General features: G+C 40.2%; 1 protein-coding gene across 1 annotated transcript in view; it reads left to right on the plus strand.

Moving 5' to 3' along the window:
* Nucleotides 1-21,504, plus strand: part of ephb6 (eph receptor B6) — a 39,773-nt gene that overhangs the window by 9,639 nt on the left and 8,630 nt on the right. Inside the window, exons 2-12 of the mRNA XM_062991774.1 lie at nt 4,306-4,370; nt 8,871-9,143; nt 11,540-11,703; nt 11,947-12,242; nt 15,466-15,621; nt 15,959-16,230; nt 17,135-17,216; nt 19,366-19,490; nt 20,142-20,304; nt 20,733-20,847; nt 21,019-21,074. Coding sequence (XP_062847844.1) covers nt 4,306-4,370; nt 8,871-9,143; nt 11,540-11,703; nt 11,947-12,242; nt 15,466-15,621; nt 15,959-16,230; nt 17,135-17,216; nt 19,366-19,490; nt 20,142-20,304; nt 20,733-20,847; nt 21,019-21,074 — 1,767 coding nt within the window. The remainder of the gene's footprint in view (nt 1-4,305; nt 4,371-8,870; nt 9,144-11,539; nt 11,704-11,946; nt 12,243-15,465; nt 15,622-15,958; nt 16,231-17,134; nt 17,217-19,365; nt 19,491-20,141; nt 20,305-20,732; nt 20,848-21,018; nt 21,075-21,504) is intronic.

The raw sequence follows: 21,504 nt of genomic DNA on the forward strand, positions 1-21,504 counted from the left end.
AGGAAAAAATAATATGTAAAGGTTAATATATACACCGCTCAGCCATAACATTAAAACCACCTCCTTGTTTCTACACTCACTGTCCATTTTATCAGCTCCACTTACCATATAGAAGCACTTTGTAGTTCTACAATTACTAACTGTAGTCCGTCTGTTTCTCTGCATGCTTTGTTAGCCACCTTTCATGCTGTTCTTCAATGGTCAGGACTCTCCCAGGACCACTACAGAGTAGGTATTATTTAGGTGGTGGGTCATTCTCAGCACTGCAGTGACACTGACATGGTGGTGTTGTGTTAGTGTGTGTTGTGCTGGTATGAGTGGATCAGACACAGCAGCGCTGATGGAGTTTTTAAACACCTCACTGTCACTGCTGGACTGAGAATAGTCCACCAACCAAAAATATTCAGCCAACAGCGCCCCGTGGGCAGCGTCCTGTGACCACTGATGAAGGTCTAGAAGATGACCATCTCAAACAGCAGCAATAGCTGAGCGATCGTCTCTGACTTTACATCTACAAGGTGGACCAACTAGGTAGGAGTGTCTAATAGAGTGGACAGTGAGTGGACACAGTATTTAAAAACTCCAGTAGCACTGCTGTGTCTGATCCACTCATACCAGCACAACACACACTATCACACCACCACCATGTCAGTGTCACTGCAGTGCTGAGAATGATCCACCACCCAAATAATGCCTGCTCTGTAGTGGTCCTGTGGTGGTCCTGACCATTGAAGAACAGGGTAAGAGCAGGCTAAAAAAGTATGTAGAGGAATCGATGGACTACAGTCAGTAATTGTAGAACTTCAAAGTGCTTCTAGGTAGTAAGTTGAGCTGATAAAATAGACATTGAGTGTAGAAACAAGGAGGTGGTTTTAATTGCTGATCTGGTATAATAAAAATTCAAATAATTATGTTAAAGGCAGGACGTAGTAGTATGCTCTGACCCCTTATCTGTTTGTCGCAGTGACAAAACCTACAGTAGGTTATTGTCGTGGAGCGGCTGGATGTCTAAATGGTGCACAGAAAACAACATTGCTTTTGTAGAAAAAATGGTTAGATTTTACAGAAAGTCAAGTCTAATGGAAATTTTTTTTCATTACAATCAGTTTCGTCAAGTTTAAAAAAAAAAATTCCATTAGTCCTTTACCCATCAACAACATGGAAATGAAAAAAGGTAGGACACAATTTGGAGATAATAAAAGGGAGAGGGAGCATTTTGAACATGCAGTCCAGCCTCCATTATCTCTTTCTAACTGTCTGGCCTTGCCGTCCATGTGTCACAGCTTTCTAAACAAAGTGACTCATTCTTGCTATCTCAACCATCAATAATAGAACTCAGTATAGCTCTGTGTTTAGGCCCTGACAGTGAACCTCTGTCACTTTACTGATTAATAATACACACAAAAAGGAGAGGAACACAAAGTGAAATAATAGAATAAGGTACTTGTGTGTGTGTGTGTGTGTGTGTGTGAGCAGCCTATGAATGACCCGCCAGTGGAGTGCATTACTTTTGCACTTAGGTGACTTTCTCCATCAGTGCCGAAACTTTTACGCATTCCTCCAAACACTTTCTTGGATGATGACTACAAGGCATTTTACAATATTTACTCAAACTACACTGCCAGTCAAGGGAATTAAATTCATATTAATGCAATAATATTAAGCAGGCAAAAAATTGCTTAGTATATGAAGACAGAGGCTTGTAATGCTGTTTTCAAGCCAGAATGATTTTATATTATCTAAAATAAACAATGTCTTTTTGTGCTGACTATTTAATGACTTATTAGTTAAAAAAAACAAAACATTATATAAAAACCTGAGATAAAGTGAAAAGCATGAAGAGATGTCAACTGGGGAGGTCAGGGTAAGCAACCTGACCTACTATGGCAGGCCGTTTTAACATAAAATTGGCTTCACCACCTTTACATTACAGACATATGTAATTCATTTATGACTAGACATATTACTTAATTAAGATATCTCTAATTATATTTTGACTAGGTAAAATACCAATTGGAGATATCTCTAATTACATTCTGACCAGTATAAATGATGTAAGATTTACCGTTGAGTTGTATGGAGGCTCCAGTTCAAGATATCTGCTATCAATTGCTGACTATCTGAAACGTACATTTCAGATATCTACAATTAAAGTATGACTAGTCATAAAGTAAATTACAGATATCTCGATTTTTGTTCTGATTAGTCATAATTGCAATTAAAGATATCTTAAATGGTCTCATTATTTATATCTTAAATGTATTTTTAGATATCTGAATCTAAAATTTGATTAGTGCAAATTAAATTGCAGAATGCAGATATCTTGAAAGCAAATAATGACTAGGCAAAACTAAGTTAGAGATATCCAGAACTGTATTTTTGACTAGTCAAAAGTCCTTTTAAGACATCTCCAAATAAATTAAAGATATCTTGAACATTTTCTTATCTAGAGGGCTTTTGTATATCGGATATCTTGAATTATCATTCTGAATAGTCAGAACGTGTTTGTAGATATCTTGAATGATCATTCTGTCCAGTCAAAACGTCACAGATTTACGTTGCATTTTAGCACCAAGTTTATTAAGCCAGTCAGGCCAGTCGAACTCACATTCTCATGTTTTCAACACGATTTTTAGTGCTGCAGCTCGTGCTCGACAGGAATTAAGCAACACGTATAAAATGGTTTTACATCAATAAAATAATTCACACAAGTTTTTAAAAGATTTATTTATGAGCACTGTACAATTATCACACATTTATTCATCTTCACTATAAAAAATATATAAAATGCATTTAAAAAAATAAAGTTTGTAGTAGGGGAGAGAAATGAATGTGTGGTTTGACAAAAGTGAATACATCATATCAGACTTTAATAGATTTATTTATCTCCATTATTAAATGATAACAAATGTATTAATCTTCATTTAAAATTAATATAAAATAAAGCTAGCTGAAGTTGGAGCTCGATCAGCGGTTTCATTTTAATTTTTCTTTAAATAAATACATGCAATCTATAAAATTATTATAAAATAGTTTTTGTAGTATGTAGCCTTAAACTAACTTTATCGCAGTCCCAATCCCAAAATTCCGCAGGCAACAGTTTGGACGGCTCAGTGGAATCACAAAGGGGCCTAATGCACGTAATTTCTATAATTCAGATGTCATTTTGACTAGTTATAATTACATTAGAGATATCTTGAATTGTAATTACGAATGTGTGACCATTCAAATGACGAATCCAGTGACGTCATTTGAGATATCTTGAAAGCCATTCTGACCCGTCAAAATGTAATTGAAGATATCTTGAATTGTTCTTCTTACTAGTCAGATTGTAAATGCAGATATCTTGAATTGGCATTCCGGATAGTCAAAATGTAATTGTTACTAGTCAAAACTCATATTTAGATATCCAGAATGTAATTACAGATAATCAGACGAAAGCCATTTTATGTTAAAACGGCCTGCCATAGACCTACATCACTCACTCACTCATTGTCTTAACCGCTTATCGAATTAGGGTCGCGGGGGGTGCTGGAGCCTATCCAAGCTTTTCAATGGGTGCAAGGCACACAGTAACACACTGGACGGGGTGCCAGTCCATTGCAGGGCAGACACACACACATACACACACACACCCATTCACCTATAGGGCAATTCAGTGTCTCCAATTAACCTGACTTGCATGTTTTTGTACTGTGGGAAGAAACCGGAGCTCCCGGAGGAAACCCACGCAGACATGGGGAGAACATGCAAACTCCACACAGAAAGGACCCGGACCGCCCCGCCAGTGCTACCCACTGAGCTACATCATGTAAGGAAATAACGCAAAGCAATCTAGAGAGAAGTACCAAGTGCAACACCAGCAAAGTCCTAAAGTTGAGGGGGTAAAGACTTTAGCTGGACAGTTTTGTGAAAAACGGCCTTCGCAGATGTAATCATGAGTCCTAAGTGTGTGGCAAGATCTGCAAAAATCTACATGGACTAAAGATCCATGAGGCAAAGATAAATACTTGGGTAAGAAGTAGGTGTGATAACACTTAGGAGCTTCACCTAGTGCGCTGCAGTAAGAGCCTCTGCAAGGCACATTCCCCATCCCTAGACATTGGTAATAAACACCAATGGCGGAAGAGACTTGGCAAATAGTATCCATGAGGTGGAAACCACTGATAACCCTTTTGTGTAGGGAGTTTGGTCATGTTGTACTATCATGTCTGCAGCATGTTCACACATTTACAGACTGGTTGAAAGATTTTCTGCATGTCCAGAAGCTTTATCTTTCTGAACTTCTATTTCTTTCTTTTGCAGTAATGCTGCTGGACACTACTGAATCTACTTCTGAACTTGGTTGGACAACTTATCCAGACACCGGGGTTAGTTTAATAAATTGTGTAAATTATGTATGTGTGTGTGTGTGTGTGTGTGTGTGTAGAAGAAGATATCCTTTATCTGTCATATATACATATATAGGTGTACAGTACAATGAAATTCTTTCTTCGCATATCCCAGCTTGTTTTGGAAGCTGGGGTCAGAGCGCAGGGTCAGCCACCTTACGGCGCCCCTGGAGCAGACAGGGTTAAGGGCCTTGGTCAAGGACCCAACAGTGGCTGCAGAGCAGAACCTGGATTTGAACTGCCAATCTTCCGGTTGATAGCCCAAAGCTCTACCCACTAGGCTACCACCGTCCCTATAGATGTAGATATACAGGGGTTGGACAAAATAACTGAAACACCTGGTTTTAGACCACAATAATTTATTAGTATGGTGTAGGGCCTCCTTTTGCGGCCAATACAGCGTCAATTCGTCTTGGAAATGACATATACAAGTCCTGCACAGTGGTCAGAGGGATTTTAAGCCATTCTTCTTGCAGGATAGTGGCCAGGTCACTACGTGATGCTGGTGGAGGAAAACGTTTCCTGACTCGCTTCTCCAAAACACCCCAAAGTGGCTCAATAATATTTAGATCTGGTGACTGTGCAGGCCATGGGAGATGTTCAACTTCACTTTCATGTTCATCAAACCAATCTTTCACCAGTCTTGCTGTGTGTATTGGTGCATTGTCATCCTGATACACAGCACCGCCATTGGATGCACATGGTCCTCCAGAATGGTTCGGTAGTCCTTGGCAGTGACGCGCCCATCTAGCACAAGTATTGGGCCAAGGGAATGCCATGATATGGCAGCCCAAACCATCACTGATCCACCCCCATGCTTCACTCTGGGCATGCAACAGTCTGGGTGGTACGCTTCTTTGGGGCTTCTCCACACCGTAACTCTCCCGGATGTGGGGAAAACAGTAAAGGTGGACTCATCAGAGAACAATACATGTTTCACATTGTCCACAGCCCAAGATTTGCGCTCCTTGCACCATTGAAACCGACGTTTGGCATTGGCACGAGTGACCAAAGGTTTGGCTATAGCAGCCCGGCCGTGTATATCGACCCTGTGGAGCTCCCGACGGACAGTTCTGGTGGAAACAGGAGAGTTGAGGTGCACATTTAATTCTGCCGGGATTTGGGCAGCCGTGGTTTTATGTTTTTTGGATACAATCCGGGTTAGCACCCGAACATCCCTTTCAGACAGCTTCCTCTTGCGTCCACAGTTAATCCTGTTGGATGTGGTTTGTCCTTCTTGGTGGTATGCTGACATTACCCTGGATACCGTGGCTCTTGATACATCACAAAGACTTGCTGTCTTGGTCACAGATGCGCCAGCAAGACGTGCACCAACAATTTGTCCTCTTTTGAACTCTGGTATGTCACCCATAATGTTGTGTGCATTGCAATATTTTGAGCAAAACTGTGCTCTTACCCTGCTAATTGAACCTTCACACTCTGCTCTTACTGGTGCAATGTGCAATTAATGAAGATTGGCCACCAGACTGGTCCAATTTAGCCATGAAACCTCCCACACTAAAATGACAGGTGTTTCAGTTATTTTGTCCAACCCCTGTATATGTTTGTGTGTATTGTGTGTGGTGGTGCAGCGGGTAGTACTGTCGTCTTACATCAGGAATGGCCTGGGTTTGATTCCCCACCCTGGCAGCTAGGGAGTTTGCATGTTCTCCCTGTGTCCATGTGGCTTTCCTCCGGGTGATTCGGTTCCCTCGTTAAGACCTACGGCATGCAATCAGGCCATATGGAGCTACTAAAATTGTCCTAAGTTTGAGTGTGTTTGTGTATGTCTGCCCTTCCCTAACCGGGATAAAGCGGATAAAGGGATATTTGCCCACCTGTGTTTACTAACAAGGGGTTTTCCGAAGTAGTTCCGAGCCTAGCTAATAGCTAGTTCTGTGGGACCTTAGTTTTCACCCCTTCTTTTATTTTTTTTGTTTCCTGCTTTCACATTGAGTATCACGAAGCTAACAGCAAAATCTATTCTCTATAGAGATAATTGGACGGTGGTAGCTCAGAGAGTAGAGCTTTGGGCTATCAAACGAACGCTTGTGGGTTCAAACCCCAGCAGCCACTGTTGGGCCCTTGAGCAGGCCCCTAAGACCTCTCGGGTCCAGAGGCTCTGAACAAAGATTTTTAATGTGTTTTACATGTGTAAATGTAAATATGACAAATTAAGGCATTCTTATGGCGTGTGCCCGCAAAAAGCAAACCAAGTAATTCAAAGCGGTGTCTGCATACATTTGTCATTATAGTGTTTTATAAAACACTGACACAACCAATTTATTTATATTAAACTCATGTATCTATTGTATGTTATCCTGCCTGCTTTTATCTCTTGTTTTGTTCTGCGGTCTGTTAATCTTTCCATCTGTGCTTTTATATAACCCCATTCTCGATTTTCTCCCACCCCACCCCCTTCCAAATCTGCCTACTCAGTTTTAACACCCATACTTCCATTTTTGCTGCCAGTCTATCTCCTCTCCTCTGTCCCCTGTTTTGTCACTTAGTGTTCATTTAATCAATTCAGTGTTGCTGTTGTGTTAAAATGTTTGTCTATATTGCTTCACATCTCTGAAGCTACTCCGGCTTCTGCTGTGCTGCTGTACGACTGTGTGTTTGATATATTACTGCACTAAGGTGGATTATTTAACATTAGTGAGGCTAGTGAAAAGCTTTCTTGTTGTTTAGCGTTAGCCACTATTTATTTTAGTGGGCTTCTTTTAGGGGTACAGTGTATCATGGACATTATGGTTTATGGGTATTACTATCTTTTCTTTCAGTGGTAACACTTTACAATCTGAAAGGACAATACAGGGTCTAATATACTGTACTATCCGGGGACTGTACAGGATTTAATTAATGCTTACATTAGTGACTTAACTTCTATAACTAAACCTTCAATACTGGTTAATTACCAAGCTGGTAATTTCCTTCCTCCACTAATTTATATTTGTTCTCTGTAGCTAATGTGATGACATGCCTGATTTCTTAAATCACAGCTGCACAAATTATTTTGCTTTAAACCTGACTGACTGTAGTATTAATGAGCTCAGTTGTACTAAGCTATTTGACCAAAGTTTGATTTTCAGTCATTTTTGTTACCTCTAATGCATAAAATTAGAAGTTAATTGTTTGTTTTTAAAATTTATATTATGGTGGCATATTCATAAGATCCACCCAATATAAAGGAGTAAGCAGAACAAAAAATAGTCTCTTGAAATAAAAAGATGCTGAATGAGGTGGCTGTAGGGTGGACCTTAAAGCGGGTCACATTTCAATATGGTCACACGGTCCATTGCCGAAGGGTGGCACGGTGGCTAAGTGGGTAGCACTGTCGCCTCACAGCAAGAAGGTCCTGGGTTCGATCCCCAGGTGGGGCGGTCCAGGTCCTTTCTGTGTGGAGTTCCGGGTTCTTTTCGGGTCCTTTCCGTGGCCGCGTGAGTTTCCTTCGGATGCTCCAGTTTCCTCCCACAGTCCAAAAACATGCAGGTGAGGTGAATTGGAGACACTAAAATTGTCCAAGACTGTGTTTGATATAACCTTGTGTGAACTGATGAACCTTGTGTAGTGAGTAACTACCGTTCCTTTCATGAATGTAACCAAAGTGTAAAACATGATGTTAAAATCCTAATAAATAAACATTCATTGCCCGAAAAATTCATTTAAAACTGAGGAAATATGTTAATGTCTCTTTAATAATAATTTTAAAAAAAGCACACCTGCCAATCAAGTTATTTTCTTTTGGTGTTTTATGTACAAGATGGAGGAAATTCCTGTTTTAGTTTTCTGAATTCTTGCAAATGAAAAGCTTTTGTTAACCACTAATTCTTATTACATTAACTATTTAGACAAAAGTACTGGGACGCTCCTTCTACTTTTTTAAATTCATATGTTTTAGCCACAACAGTTGTTATAATAATTGCTATAATAAACCAATTTAAATTATAATTATAAAAGGGAATTCTATGCTTCCAACTTTGCAGCACCAGTTTAGGGAAGGCCCTTTCCTGTTCCAGCATGACTGTGCCCCTGTGCACAAAGCAAGCTCTGTAAAGACATGAAGTAAAGCTCGGGTTGAAAACACTCCAGTGGCCTGCACAGAGCCCTGATCTAAGCTTCACTGAACAGCTTTGGATCGAACTAGAACTTCCAAATGCTCTTTTGACTAAATAGGCACAAATTCCCACAGACATACTTCAAAGTCTTGTGAATAGCCTTCTCTGAGGAGTGGCTGTTGTCATATTCGAAAAGATCACATAAAGATTACTGTATTTTAATACAATTTGTTTTTAAAATAGGATGTCCAACAAGCTCATAATCAGGCGTCCAAATACTTGGCCACATTGTGTATACGGAGGAAATAATAGCAATTTAACTGACCACAACTGGCTGCAGCTCTCATAAAAGTAAAATGTCACCATTATTATTAATGTTCCCTCTTGTGTAACCCTGGTCTTTATTACTTTCTGGTTTCAGTGGGATGAAGTGAGTGTGCTCGATGACAAGGGCAAGCTCATCCGCGCCTTTGAGGTGTGCAATGTCAATCAAAACAGTCGTATCCATGACAGCTGGCTCGCTACACCCTTTTTGTACCGCCAGTTTGCATCGCGGATCTTCGTTACACTGCGCTTTTCTGTGCGTGACTGCGCAAGTCTGCGCACACCATCGTCCACCTGCAGGGAGACGCTTACGCTCTACTACAGACAGGCCGACTCCCAGAAAGAGCTGGAAAGGACCTGGAGTGCTGAGGTGAGAGTTTCCTTACTACAAATAGGCTTTCCTTACTGATACAAATTGGCATTTAGCAGACACTTTTATCCAGAGCGATTTACAGATGAGCTTCCATAGTAGACATTACCTTACTCTAGTTTAAGTAGCCAACAGTCCAAGAATATGAATCTGCTGAAACCCTGTTAGAACCAAAGGGTTTTTTTTGCACAAGAAATGAATTAGAGTTTAAGTAAGTACTTGTCAGCTTAAGTGCTTAGAGGTGATGAAGGTTTTTAATTGTCTTTTGAAGACAGCGAGAGACTCAGATGTTCAGACAGACAAGGGAAGCTCGTTCCACCACTTGGGTGCAAGTACAGAGAAAAGCCTTGATGCTTGTCTTCCCCATGTACGCACCAATTAAGAACACCAGAAGTTACTATCAGCCTAATACACTAGTTCACCACCCTCGATACCTAAGGGGAATTCGCTGTGTCTGAGCAAAAGTCCAGATTGGGAATCACCCTGCTGTCACTGATACAGCAGCTGCTACTGTCGAGTCGAAGTTCTGGGATGAGCAGCCTAGGAATACTAGCAAAAAGCTCAGCCCTCCATATGCATTAAAGCTCTCTGGTGTAAGCTTCCCAGAGCATTGTGAGCTCCCCACTGGCTGGTGTAAAGAAGCTGTGAGGGTGTCAGGCAACTGGCAGAGGTCTACGGTGTTCAATTAAGTGTATCCGAATAAGGACAATGCAAAAAAGGGAAATAACATTAGACAGACTCCATGCGCAAACAATAGAAGTTCTCCACATTAACTTGAAAATATTGTGTAGCTAAATCCAAATTAATTACTGTCTAATACTGAATGTTTTTGGTATCTTTTACCACAACTCTGGTGATTCTGGGCCAAGAAAAACAGAAAAAACAATCAGTTTTTGTTTTTTTCCCCCTTTTTCTCCCACTTTAGCACATCCAATTTCTGCCCATCAATCATCCTCTCACTAATTCTGGTCCCCGCTCCTGACTGGGGAGGACGAGGCTGCTCCACGCCCCCTCCGACACGTGCACAGCAATCGAACATCTTATCACCTACACTTGATGAGTGCAGTACAGCGCTGTGTATGGAGAGCCACACCCTCTACCGCACTCCTTTCCCATCTTCCGTGCAGGCGCCACCAACCAGCCAGCAGATCTCGTAATCGCACTAGTCTGAGAGAGAGTCCCCATCCGGCTTAATCCCGCCCCATCTGAACAGCAGGCCAATCGTTGTTCATGTGGCTGCTCAGCCTCAGCAGGAAGGCAGAGCCGAGGTTTGATACGATGTATTCGAGATCTCAGCTCTGGTGAACAGCGTGTGTTTTTACCGTTGCGCCAGATACTCATTTAAGTTTCATGTTTTTAGTAGAAAGACCTTACAATTTGGATCAGCGATTAAGTATTGTGGATGTGGGTGTGCCATTATCAGGAAGAAGTCTGGTGGACTAAGCTCTCTTTTTGCAAGTTTTGTTATTCTCTTTAAGGGCATATCTAACTGTTCAAAATTAACTGTTTTAGCATCTTTGCACAGCACAAATAGATTGTCATAGACAAAGACAAAAGGCAAGTGCATTATTTGCTCTATCTGTATGATTTTGTAGAGTTAATTTGCAGCCGTCAAATTATGTGACCTCAGTGGTAGTAAACAACGTTACTATGGTGACACCCTTTAGATGTTTACTTTACAACAGCAAGATTGCGGGGCCAGAACGGCACCAATTTTTGCGGTGGAAAAGCGCCAAACTGGGATTTTGGCACCAGCATTGGCACGGCACTATACCTGTGAAAAAATGGGTTCTGATGTCTTGTGGAGTCCATGTCTTGGCAAGTCATAGCTGTTTTTTGGCACCACTTAGATTCAGTCTCATGTATCCATGGTGGTGTGTTGTGTTTTTACTCAGGTTGCCTTTATGTATAGTGTTTTATTTAATGATCTAAAACCATTTATTGTGACATTATGCAATAATAGAGGCAAGAGCATAGTAAATCAAATTTAGCAAATATTTGGGGCTATTGTGTTTTGACTCTACAGGATGTAAGTTCTCTTTCCAGTGGAGAGTAATGTGTTAAATTTGGTTTCTATGGTAATGACCCAGATGTGCCGTTGATAGAGATGTGGCAGATAGAGATTAGATTGATTCCTTTAAATCAGTAATAAGTTTCATTTTGTAAATGACCTTCCAGTCAAAACACACAGTGGTTTTAAAGATGGGGAGTCATATGTCTCACCTTTTTCGTAAATTATTATTGCTGGCAAAATACATGTGTATATACCATTATGTACTTGAAGGCACATTTATGCTGACCTACATTTATGCCAACGAGAAATCCAAACCTACTACCATCCTAAATTAATGGCTCTATAACAGTATTTTTTCTTTCTTTTCTGTCTGTATTGCTAGGCTTCCAGTGGAGAGACTAGAGAGGGCTGGGTGAAGATAGACACTATTGCAGCGGACAAGAGCTTTAGCCGAGTGGAGCCGAGTCTTCCCCACCAGTACAAACCCGACCGGATCCGGCGCATTAACGTCAAGACGCGCAGCTTTGCCCCCCTCACACGCCGCGGGTACTACTGCAACTTTGACCTTTTCATAGTAGAATTCATCTCCTTGCACGGCCCAGTGCTGATAAGTTATGGCTCACTGTTGAGAGATAAAATTGGAATCTGTACCATTCAGCCAGCTCTGTGTCCCCATGGCACTGAATCAATCCAACTCAGTAAATATCACTGTGGTACAAAGCTAATATTTGCTGTAATAACAGAGATAAACATGCGGCTCATTTCACATCACTTCACATTTTTTCTTAGGTTTGTGCTGGCCATAGTGGACAGTGGAGCCTGCATATCACTCATGGGTGTGTCAATATTTTACCGCCGCTGTCCAGCAACGACTCTATACCTCGCCTCTTATCTGGCCACAGCTTCAGGGGCTGAGCCGACGGCTCTGGTGCCAGTGACGGGGACTTGCGTACCTCACAGCCAATCACAGGGTGGCACTGCTCCTCGGATACACTGTAATGCAGAGGGGGATTGGATGGTGCCTGTAGGAGGGTGCACGTGTAATGCAGGATATGAGCCAAATAAAAATGCATCCGCCTGTCTTGGTAAGTTGGGCAAAGCCACAGTAAAGTCGCTTTTAAGAAAAAAAACACTGCATAAATGATATGTTAGCAACCATTAATATACACACATTTATTGTATATTCCTAATTATGAGATTGTTATAACATTAGTATATTACACCTGTTACATCTATCAACATGCCAAACATCACACTAGCATTACCATTATATAGCCAAAAGTATGTAAATCCCTTCAAATAAATAAACTTAAATGTTTCAGCCACACCTATTGTCAAAAGGTGTAAAAAATCAACCATGTAAAATAATGTAATTGCTACCAACTTTGTGGCAAGCGTTCCATCATGGTTGTGTGACACTGTGCACGAAGCAAGCTCTTAGTGATTTTTTACTATATTACAACTGAAAAACAGTGAATTACCACCATACTGGTTGTAAAATCTTGTGAAATCATCTCAGGCACTTAAATTGGTTTCTGAGCTCAGACTCGGTTTTCTGGCACACTGAGATGTGTCACATTTGGTCTGCAACAGTAGAGCGTTAGCATGGTGTATGTCATGGTTGTGCTAGCATGGCTTTAAATCAAATCCTGAGCCCCTGTCACTGTCATTAAAATCACAGTTTGATGGACAGAATATATTGTCTATGTGCAGAGGGACAGAGGAGTTTTGGGGAGGAAGGGTTATAGATTTGTTTACAGAGAGAACAGACCATCTGCAATGTCCTTTGTGTGTGTGTGGGGGGGGGGGGGGGTGTCACTAGTGCACATTACACTGATCAGCCATATTCACTGATTCATCAAACCACCTCCTTGTTTCTGCCCTCACTGTCCATTTTATCAGCTCCACTTACCATATAGAAGCACTTTGTAGTTCTACAATTACTGACTGTAGTCCATCTGTTTCTCTGCATGCTTTGTTAGCCCCCTTTCATGCTGTTCTTTAATGGTCAGAACTCTCCCAGGACCACCACAGAGCAGGTATTATTTAGGTGGTGGGTCATTCTCAGCACTGCAGTGACACTGACATGGTGGTGGTGTGTTAGTGTGTGTTGTGCTGGTATGAGTGGATCAGACATAGCAATGCTGATGGAGTTTTTAAACACCTCACTGTCACTGCTGGACTGAGAATAGTCCACCAACCAAAAATATCCAGCCAACAGCACCCCATGGGCAGCGTCCTGTGACCACTGATAAAGGTCTAGAAGATGACCAACTCAAACAGCAGCAATAGATGAGCGATCATCTCTGACTTTACATCTACAAGGTGGACCAACTAGGTAGGAGTGTCTAATAGAGTGGACAGTGAGTGGACTTGATATTTAAAAACTCCAGCAGCGCTGCTGTGTCTGATCCACTCATACCAGCACAACACACACTAACACACCACCACCATGTCAGTGTCACTGCAGTGCTGAGAATCATCCACCACTTAAATAATACCTGCTCTGTGGGGGTCCTGGGAGAGTTCTGACCATTGAAGAACAGGGTAAAAGCAGGCTAAAAAGTATGTAGAGAAACAGATGGACTACAGTCAGTAATTGTAGAACTACAAAGTGCTTCTATATGGTAAGTGGAGCTGATAAAATGGACAGTGAGTGTAGAAACAAGGAGGTGGTTTTAATGTTATGGCTGATCAGTGTATATAACATTACTGCCATGGTTAGCTGTTACATTAATAAAAATAAATAGATAAATATAAGACAAATATCATTTTGAAGATTTATTTTACAGGGCCACATCACATACATACTGAACAAAATAAATAAACTCTTTATTAAATTTTATTTTAAAAGTGTAGGGCATCAGAGGTGAGCTTGTGTGGTGTAATGGTAAGAGCCACACTGCTGGTAACAGCAATGCTTGTCCTGGGGGTTCGAATCCTGGGCTGGGCTAACAAATACAAAATGTGCATGGCGTTACATGAAGATAGCACAAATCAGGGCACACTTAGTGCTGGTCCCAAGCCTGGATAAATAGAAGGCTTGTGGCAGGGAGGGCATACGGCATAAAAACTATGCTAAATCAAATATGCAGACGAATGACGAGCAGCTGAAGGAAATCATTCAGAATACCAGAGGGTCCAGAGTCTATACCTGGAACTCTTAACACAATCATCTCTACCAGCTGCAGCATCAGCATCTTAGCCCTTGGTCACCAAATATGTATCTATATGTGTGGAGCTGGGTAATGTTGTTTTTATTGGTTGCTCAAGTGCTGCTTTGTGACCAATGTGTGTATGTGCGTGAGAGAGAAAGAGAGACTGAAACGCTTCAGATAGATAGATAGACATTGCCAAGCGCTGAGGGAAAGTGCTGGAGAAAGACAAGAGACCTTATAGACATAAATTCCTAGAGTTGCAGGAAATTCTACAGAAAGTTTGGAGATAGTGGAGGAATGTGGAGAAAGAAAAGAAAAATGAGAAGAAGAGTGCAGGGAAACAGATGTGACACATTCAGGTCATACTGATGCATTGGCCACTCAGCTGTGAACAAGTGACATAAAGCACGGGGGAGGAGGGGACAGGGTCCAACAAACAGTAAGTGGAAACAAGATCATGACTCAAGGGACAATCTAGACAAATCCTTACAAACTTCAAAAGTGATTTTGTTGTGTGTGTGGTCATTCTGGCAGATTTGTTAATACACAGCGATACTGAGACTGTTGCTTTTTACAGTATCTTAGAATGTTCCACGCAATATCTGGTCCCTGGATTGGTTTTATTAGGTGTAATGTGTCCAATAAATCAATCTTTATTGGAAACTCTTGCTTTATTTAATCCTAAAACAATGGAGATTGTTTTTGTTTTATTGGGATTTTAATGTCATGTTTTACACTTTGGTTACATTCATGACAGGAACGGTAGTTACTCATTACACAAGGTTCATCAGTTCACAAGGTTATATCAAACACAGTGTTGGACAATTTAGTGTCTCCAATTCACCATTCCATGTCTTTGGACTGTGGGAGGAAACCGGAGCACCCGGAGGAAACCCACGTGGACACCTGGAGAACATGCAAACTCGACACAGAAAGGACCCGGACCGCCCCACCTGGGGATCGAACCCAGGACCTTCTTGCTGTGAGGTGACAGTGCTACCCACTTAGCCACCGTGCCGCCCACAATGGAGATAGTAAAAATATTAAGAGACAGTTTTATATGTACTCTGCGTTGTATTTAAAATAAAAGATGTAGCGTTTTTAAAGGTATGTACAAGTCAGTCCAACACCCCCTTCCTTCTGTCCTTAGGCTGTGCGGTTGGCTTCTATAAAGCCATTGTGGGTTCGGTTCCTTGTAGCGAGTGTCCATCAAACAGCAGAACCAGCTTCGAAGGTTCAAAAGTGTGCGAGTGTCGTAGCGGATTCTACCGGGCACCCAGTGACGCCAACACCACTGCCTGTACAAGTGAGGAACATATTAGTATTACATTTAATACGTATTATTTTATGTAAATACATTTTGTGTCAGTTACTGTATATAACACATAAAATTCTTAGTGTGTCATGTTAGCTTTGAAAACAAGATTTTGTGCAAAACATGGGAAAGTGGTGATGAACTGAATGCAGTTTTTATTAAAGTTTTTTTAATTTGCCACTAATTCACATTACTTTATAGCTCCTAATAATTTCATTATATAAAGTATAATAAAATAAAATATGTTAACAGACAATGTAAGCAGGTCCTTATTTAGGGACTAAAACAAACAGTGTTAAGATTAAGTAATATATATCTTTCTCATCAGGCCCCCCCTCAGCCCCTCAGTCTCTTTCCTGGGAGTACGAGAGCTCAGAGGGTGGAGTGTCTCTACGCTGGAAGCCACCGCTGGACCTGGGAGGTCGGAATGAAGTGTTTTATGCCGTGGTGTGTCGCATATGCCCCTCTGTCACACACACTCAATCCAGTACCTGCTCCTGGTGTGGTGAAATGATCAAATACACGCCTGCTCAAAGTGGCCTAAAACAAACAAAAGTCACTCTCAGCAATCTGCTTACACGAGTCACTTATCTTATACAAGTAAGTACTCTTTTTTATTGTTTTTAACCCAGATTTTTATATAATTAATTTATTACTGTTCTTTTTGAAGGCCTCTGGTTTTTTGTTTATATACCATCTTATTTTTACACTATTAAGTTATTAATATGCAGGGAATCTGGAAATATCTTAGTTTGTGTCGGCCAAAGCCAGAAACCACTGAGCTCTCAGATGGATTGCATGAGAAATCGTCATGCTACTGTAATAAATATAGCCATAAAATATGGGCTTTGGAGTACTTCAGAAAACCATTGTCATCTAACACAGTCCACCTGTGCTGCATTAAAAAAATGCAATTTGAAACTCTGTATGTAATTTGAAATCTTGTGGGGTCTCTGAGCCTGAGCTTAAATCAGATGGACTACAAGAAACATGTGCTGTGGTCAGGTGTGTCCACGGTTCAGCTTGTTTTGGGGAAAAACGGATGTCTCCGTGCCAAAATGTAAAAGACCATTCAGACTATAATCAGTGAAAGGGGCAAAAGCCAACATCTGTCATGGTATAAGCGTGCATCAGTGCTTAAGGCATGGATGACCTTCATATGTGTAAAGGTACCATTGACACTGTGTCGTATATTGGGATTTTAGAGAGGCACATGCTTATACAAGTATACCATCTTATTTTCACAATATTACATTGTTATTTTAATTTTTTCTTATTGTCATTGATTTAGTTTCTTTTATGTATCACTACAAACAAAGCAGGGATTTACAGTGTCATAAAATTATTTGTTCTCTAGCAAAATGTGCAATTTATCCAGGAAGGTACTTAGTATGACATTTGTATGACACTATCATGTCTCGTGTTGCTCTGTTTGAGTTCAGATATTGATCTTTATTTCATAAGACTGGGAACTTTATCTGTTTTTTATTTTGTTGATTGGCAGGTTCAAGCTATGAATGATGTATCTGCTCTCAGTCCTTTCCCACCACAGTTTGCTAGTATCAACTTCACAACCAGCCAATCTGGTAAGAGAAATGAAATGATCGTATTGTCTTAATATGGATTAATGCAAAAATAATTGTGTATAAATAATTGTTTTGAATGGTGTCTTATCTTGGCCTGATAAATGATTGTGGTCAACAAACAACAGACGTTTTGGAGGACTGCATCTTACCCAAGGGGAGGGGGTAGGCAGGGGGGATTGCTATTATAAATATTTAGCCCTTAGTGTAAATAACTTAACCTAAAGTATATAATAATTCACAAATATGAAGTTGTAAGGCTCTGGAACTGTATCTGATGGGAAAAAAACATCATTTTAAACGATTTCTTTAACTGATGTTTTGATGGTGATGAAGAGTACTGTAGGGTGGCACGGTGACCGTTTTTCTCCACCTTCTTTGAATGTGTTTTCATTAAGACAGTTGTACATAGTAAATCTGTGCACCCTTTACCCAACACACACAAAGAAAATGACATTTTTAACATCATCTATGTGTTCTTTTCGCCATTGCCTCCAGATTTCTTTAACAGTCATATTTGTTTGTTAGTTTGTGCTTCTGCAAGACATGGTTATTCTTTGGTTGTTCTTTGTTTCTTCCAGCTATTAGTTTTGCCTGTATTTCCCTCCTCTCTGTCTTTACTACCCATAATCTGTTTGCCTCTTTGTCTCTGTCTCATCATTTCCCCTCTCTGGCTTTCTGGACTCAAGTGGCTTCAGGTCACGATATCCTGTCAGCTCATATGAAGCTCAAGACAGCAGAAAGAAAAAGAGGTTAATCGACATGGCAGCTTGCAGAAAGTTTAAAAACAAAAGACCGACCGCCCCCCCCCTATTATTTATACCCAGGGATTCCATGTTTTTTACAATCTCAGTGTTGCTTCTCTCTGAAATCTCTGATATGTCTTCATTGTTGCATTATTTCTTTATTACTGCACTTTTCTACCAGAACTCTTATATTGCTTCCCCACGTTTCACATGATTGTTTAAGGGACTACTAACTTACTACTACTACTACTAACTTAGGACTAGAGACTTGGAGAGGCAATAGACATGGTCAAGAACAAAACAAGGTTGGTTGAACTCGCAAACAGGTTATCAAAGACAATCCGAAATATCAAGGCAGAGTATTCACAAAACTGTGGTCAGGACACAGAGCAGTAGAATACTTATGTTAGAATAAGGCTCATTTAGTGCTCACATATATCTCCTACCGGTCTGCAAACACAAGAGCGCTCAAGTAGGGAGAAACAAGGCAATTACAAACACCAAACATGTACATCAAATTAATGTAATCAACAGAACTGAAAACAGGTGCAAAAACAAAGCTAAAACTCTGGGGTCTGGGAATAGGTGGGAAGTAAACACGGCTGAGACTGGTGTAAATCACTGACAACTTTGTGAGGGTTTTTTTCTTCCTCAACATTGAAAGGATGAGTCATTTGAAACATAAGGACCAGAGAGAGTCTCCTGCAGTTCCTGTGTTATTGCCAGACATGTACAATCCCATCCAACAGAACAGTATCTGAACTGCTCATCTGTTCCTCTTAACCGAGAAAGGATCACAAAGTACAAAGAGTCACATAGAAAAGTATTTGTTTCCTTCTTATTTCTTCATTGTTGCATTTTATACAAACTTTTAAACAAAACAAGAACATGAAAAAAACGTTTTTTAAATGACCATTTCATTTACTAAGGAATCAAAATACGCAGCATCCATATCACACATAAAAAAAGACATTGCCCCCAAATTTAAAAACAGGTTTTGCTTTTTAAAGCTTAAAAATGGCAACCAATTTAACAAACGGCAATCTAAGCTTTAGCCACGGTGGCCTTGAAGTGGAGACTTTGACTAGACGACTTAAAAATGTTCATCTTGTTTCTTATGTCATTTAGAGTGGACTTGATGTCTTATTGCTCAGCTTAATTTTGCTTCAGGTCACAGACTAAAAACCAGACATTCTCCCTTAAAAATCTGTCTTGTCCGCATTATCTTATTTTTAAGCCAGATAATGGTAGACAAATATGCAGTGACAAAGAGGCAAATGGCACTACCATATTCTGCTGTCCCCAGTAGTGAAGCAAGAGAAATACTATTTTTATATTTTGACAGTTTTATTGCTGCCACCATTCAGTTATTGTTATAATAACAGTCTCCTCTCTCTGTATCTTAGTACCTTCTGAGGTTCCTATACTGCATCAGTTAAGCAGAACTTCAGACTCAATTACTCTGTCTTGGCCTCAACCAGATCGGCCCAACGGGGACATCATAGAGTACCAGCTCAGATACTATGACAAGGTCCATATCACTACATTTGTCACTAAGTTATCAAGTGGTAATGTGTACAAATTTATGTGTAATGGCAGTAGTTTGTTTGTTTATTAGGATTTTAACGTCATGTTTTACACTTTGGTTACATTCATGACAGGAACGGTAGTTACTCATTACACAAGGTTCATCAGTTCATAAGGTTATATCGAACACAGTCATGGACAATTTTGCATCTCCAATTCATCTCACTTGCACGTCTTTGGACTGTGGGAGGAAACCGGAGCACCCGGAGTAAACCCACGCAGACACGGGGAGAACATGCAAACTCCACACAGAAAGGACCTGGACCGCTCCATCTGGGGATCAAACGCAGGACCTTTTTGCTGTGACGCGACAGTGCTACCCACTTAGCCACCGTGCCGCCCTCATGGCAGTAGTAATACCTGAGACTGTTACATTATATTAATAGGGTCACAGCCTCTTTTGTGCATAGAGAATTTATCATAAATGCAGGGTAACAAGATTAAATTAAATGAACAAACACTCCAACAATGTAATTACTTTTCTACATTGAGACATTGGTGCACACCCTTTAATTTTTTTGAATGAATACTTTTTAGATTTTGTTTTTTTTTACAATAGAAACATATAGTAAAACATTTTCCTTTTCCTTTGCAGAGCTCTGATGAGAACAGTGCAATGAGTGTGTTCAGTGAGACCAACACGGTGACAGTCACTGCTTTGATCCCAGGCTCAATTTACGCCTTTCAGATCCGTGCCCGCAACGAAAGAGGCTACGGTCCTTACAGCCATCTCACCTACTTCAGCACTCTAGCTATGGGTAGAGCATATGCACTCATCACCAACATAACACTAAACTTTCAACTGTCCAACCAAAGATTTAGACATATAAAATGGCATTTTATGGGCATTAACATGCATGAAATTATCAAATAACTACAGGAAATCACATTTTATAATATTGTAATCAATTGAGGTTACATTTATTAGCACTTTAGAATTAGTATTCTGTTAGTTTAAAACCATGGAGTTAACATGGGCAGGTCAGATAGACAAACAGACAGACAAAGAGAAAGACAGATAGATAAATATAGACTCTTAAGGCATGACTCATTAAGGTGACCCACAAGCCTAATTCTGGAGATGCTTTCTGTTTTTATTTGTCTACTGTCCAAACTTTTTTGACATTTGTTTTATTAATGCATTTATCTACATTACTATATATCATCATGATTTTTATCTCTGTAGAGGAACGGTCGAGGCAGATTCAAAGCCGGCTTCCTCTGCTCGTGGGATCTGTGATGGGTGGATCAGCATTTCTATTAGTTGTGGCAGCAGTTATTGTGGTGTTTGTCTTCAGGACGTAAGTGTATCGGTAATGTACTTATTCATAGGTACATATTCCATAAAGCAAATATGTAAATCAACCTTTAAAAAGATCAAATAGGTATATTGATAAATACATGAAATAAACAATAATGATAAATTTTAAATAAAAATGAATTCTTAGTCTTGCTTGCTTTTTCTTTACTAGTAAAAGGAGAGAGAGCCATTACAGTGACCGACTTCAAAGATATATAAGCAACCGAGGTGAGTATGCACATAAATGTGCACATAAGAGTGGGTGAGTCTATCACCTACACTATATGGACAAAAGTATTAGGAAACTTCTTATTACTGAATTAATGTGTTTCAGCCACAACAGTTGCTAACAGGTGTAATAAATCAGTTATATAAAGGGAATTCTATGCTTCCAACTTCCACAAAGCAAGCTCTATAAAGATATGAAGAACAACTTGGTTTAAAGAAACTCCAGTGACATAAACAGCTCAGGAATGAACTGGAACATTGATTAAGGCTTTCTTGACCAACATCAGTGCCAAGCCATACTAATACTCTTTTGACTGGTTATGCACAAATTCTTACAGACATACTTTAAAGTCTTGTAAGTAGCCTTTTGAGAAGAATGGCCATCGTTATAGCTGAACAGATCACACAGAGGTTGCTATATTTTAATAAT

Source organism: Trichomycterus rosablanca, chromosome 3 (genome assembly GCF_030014385.1).
Source record: "Trichomycterus rosablanca isolate fTriRos1 chromosome 3, fTriRos1.hap1, whole genome shotgun sequence".
Lineage (NCBI taxonomy): Eukaryota > Metazoa > Chordata > Actinopteri > Siluriformes > Trichomycteridae > Trichomycterus > Trichomycterus rosablanca.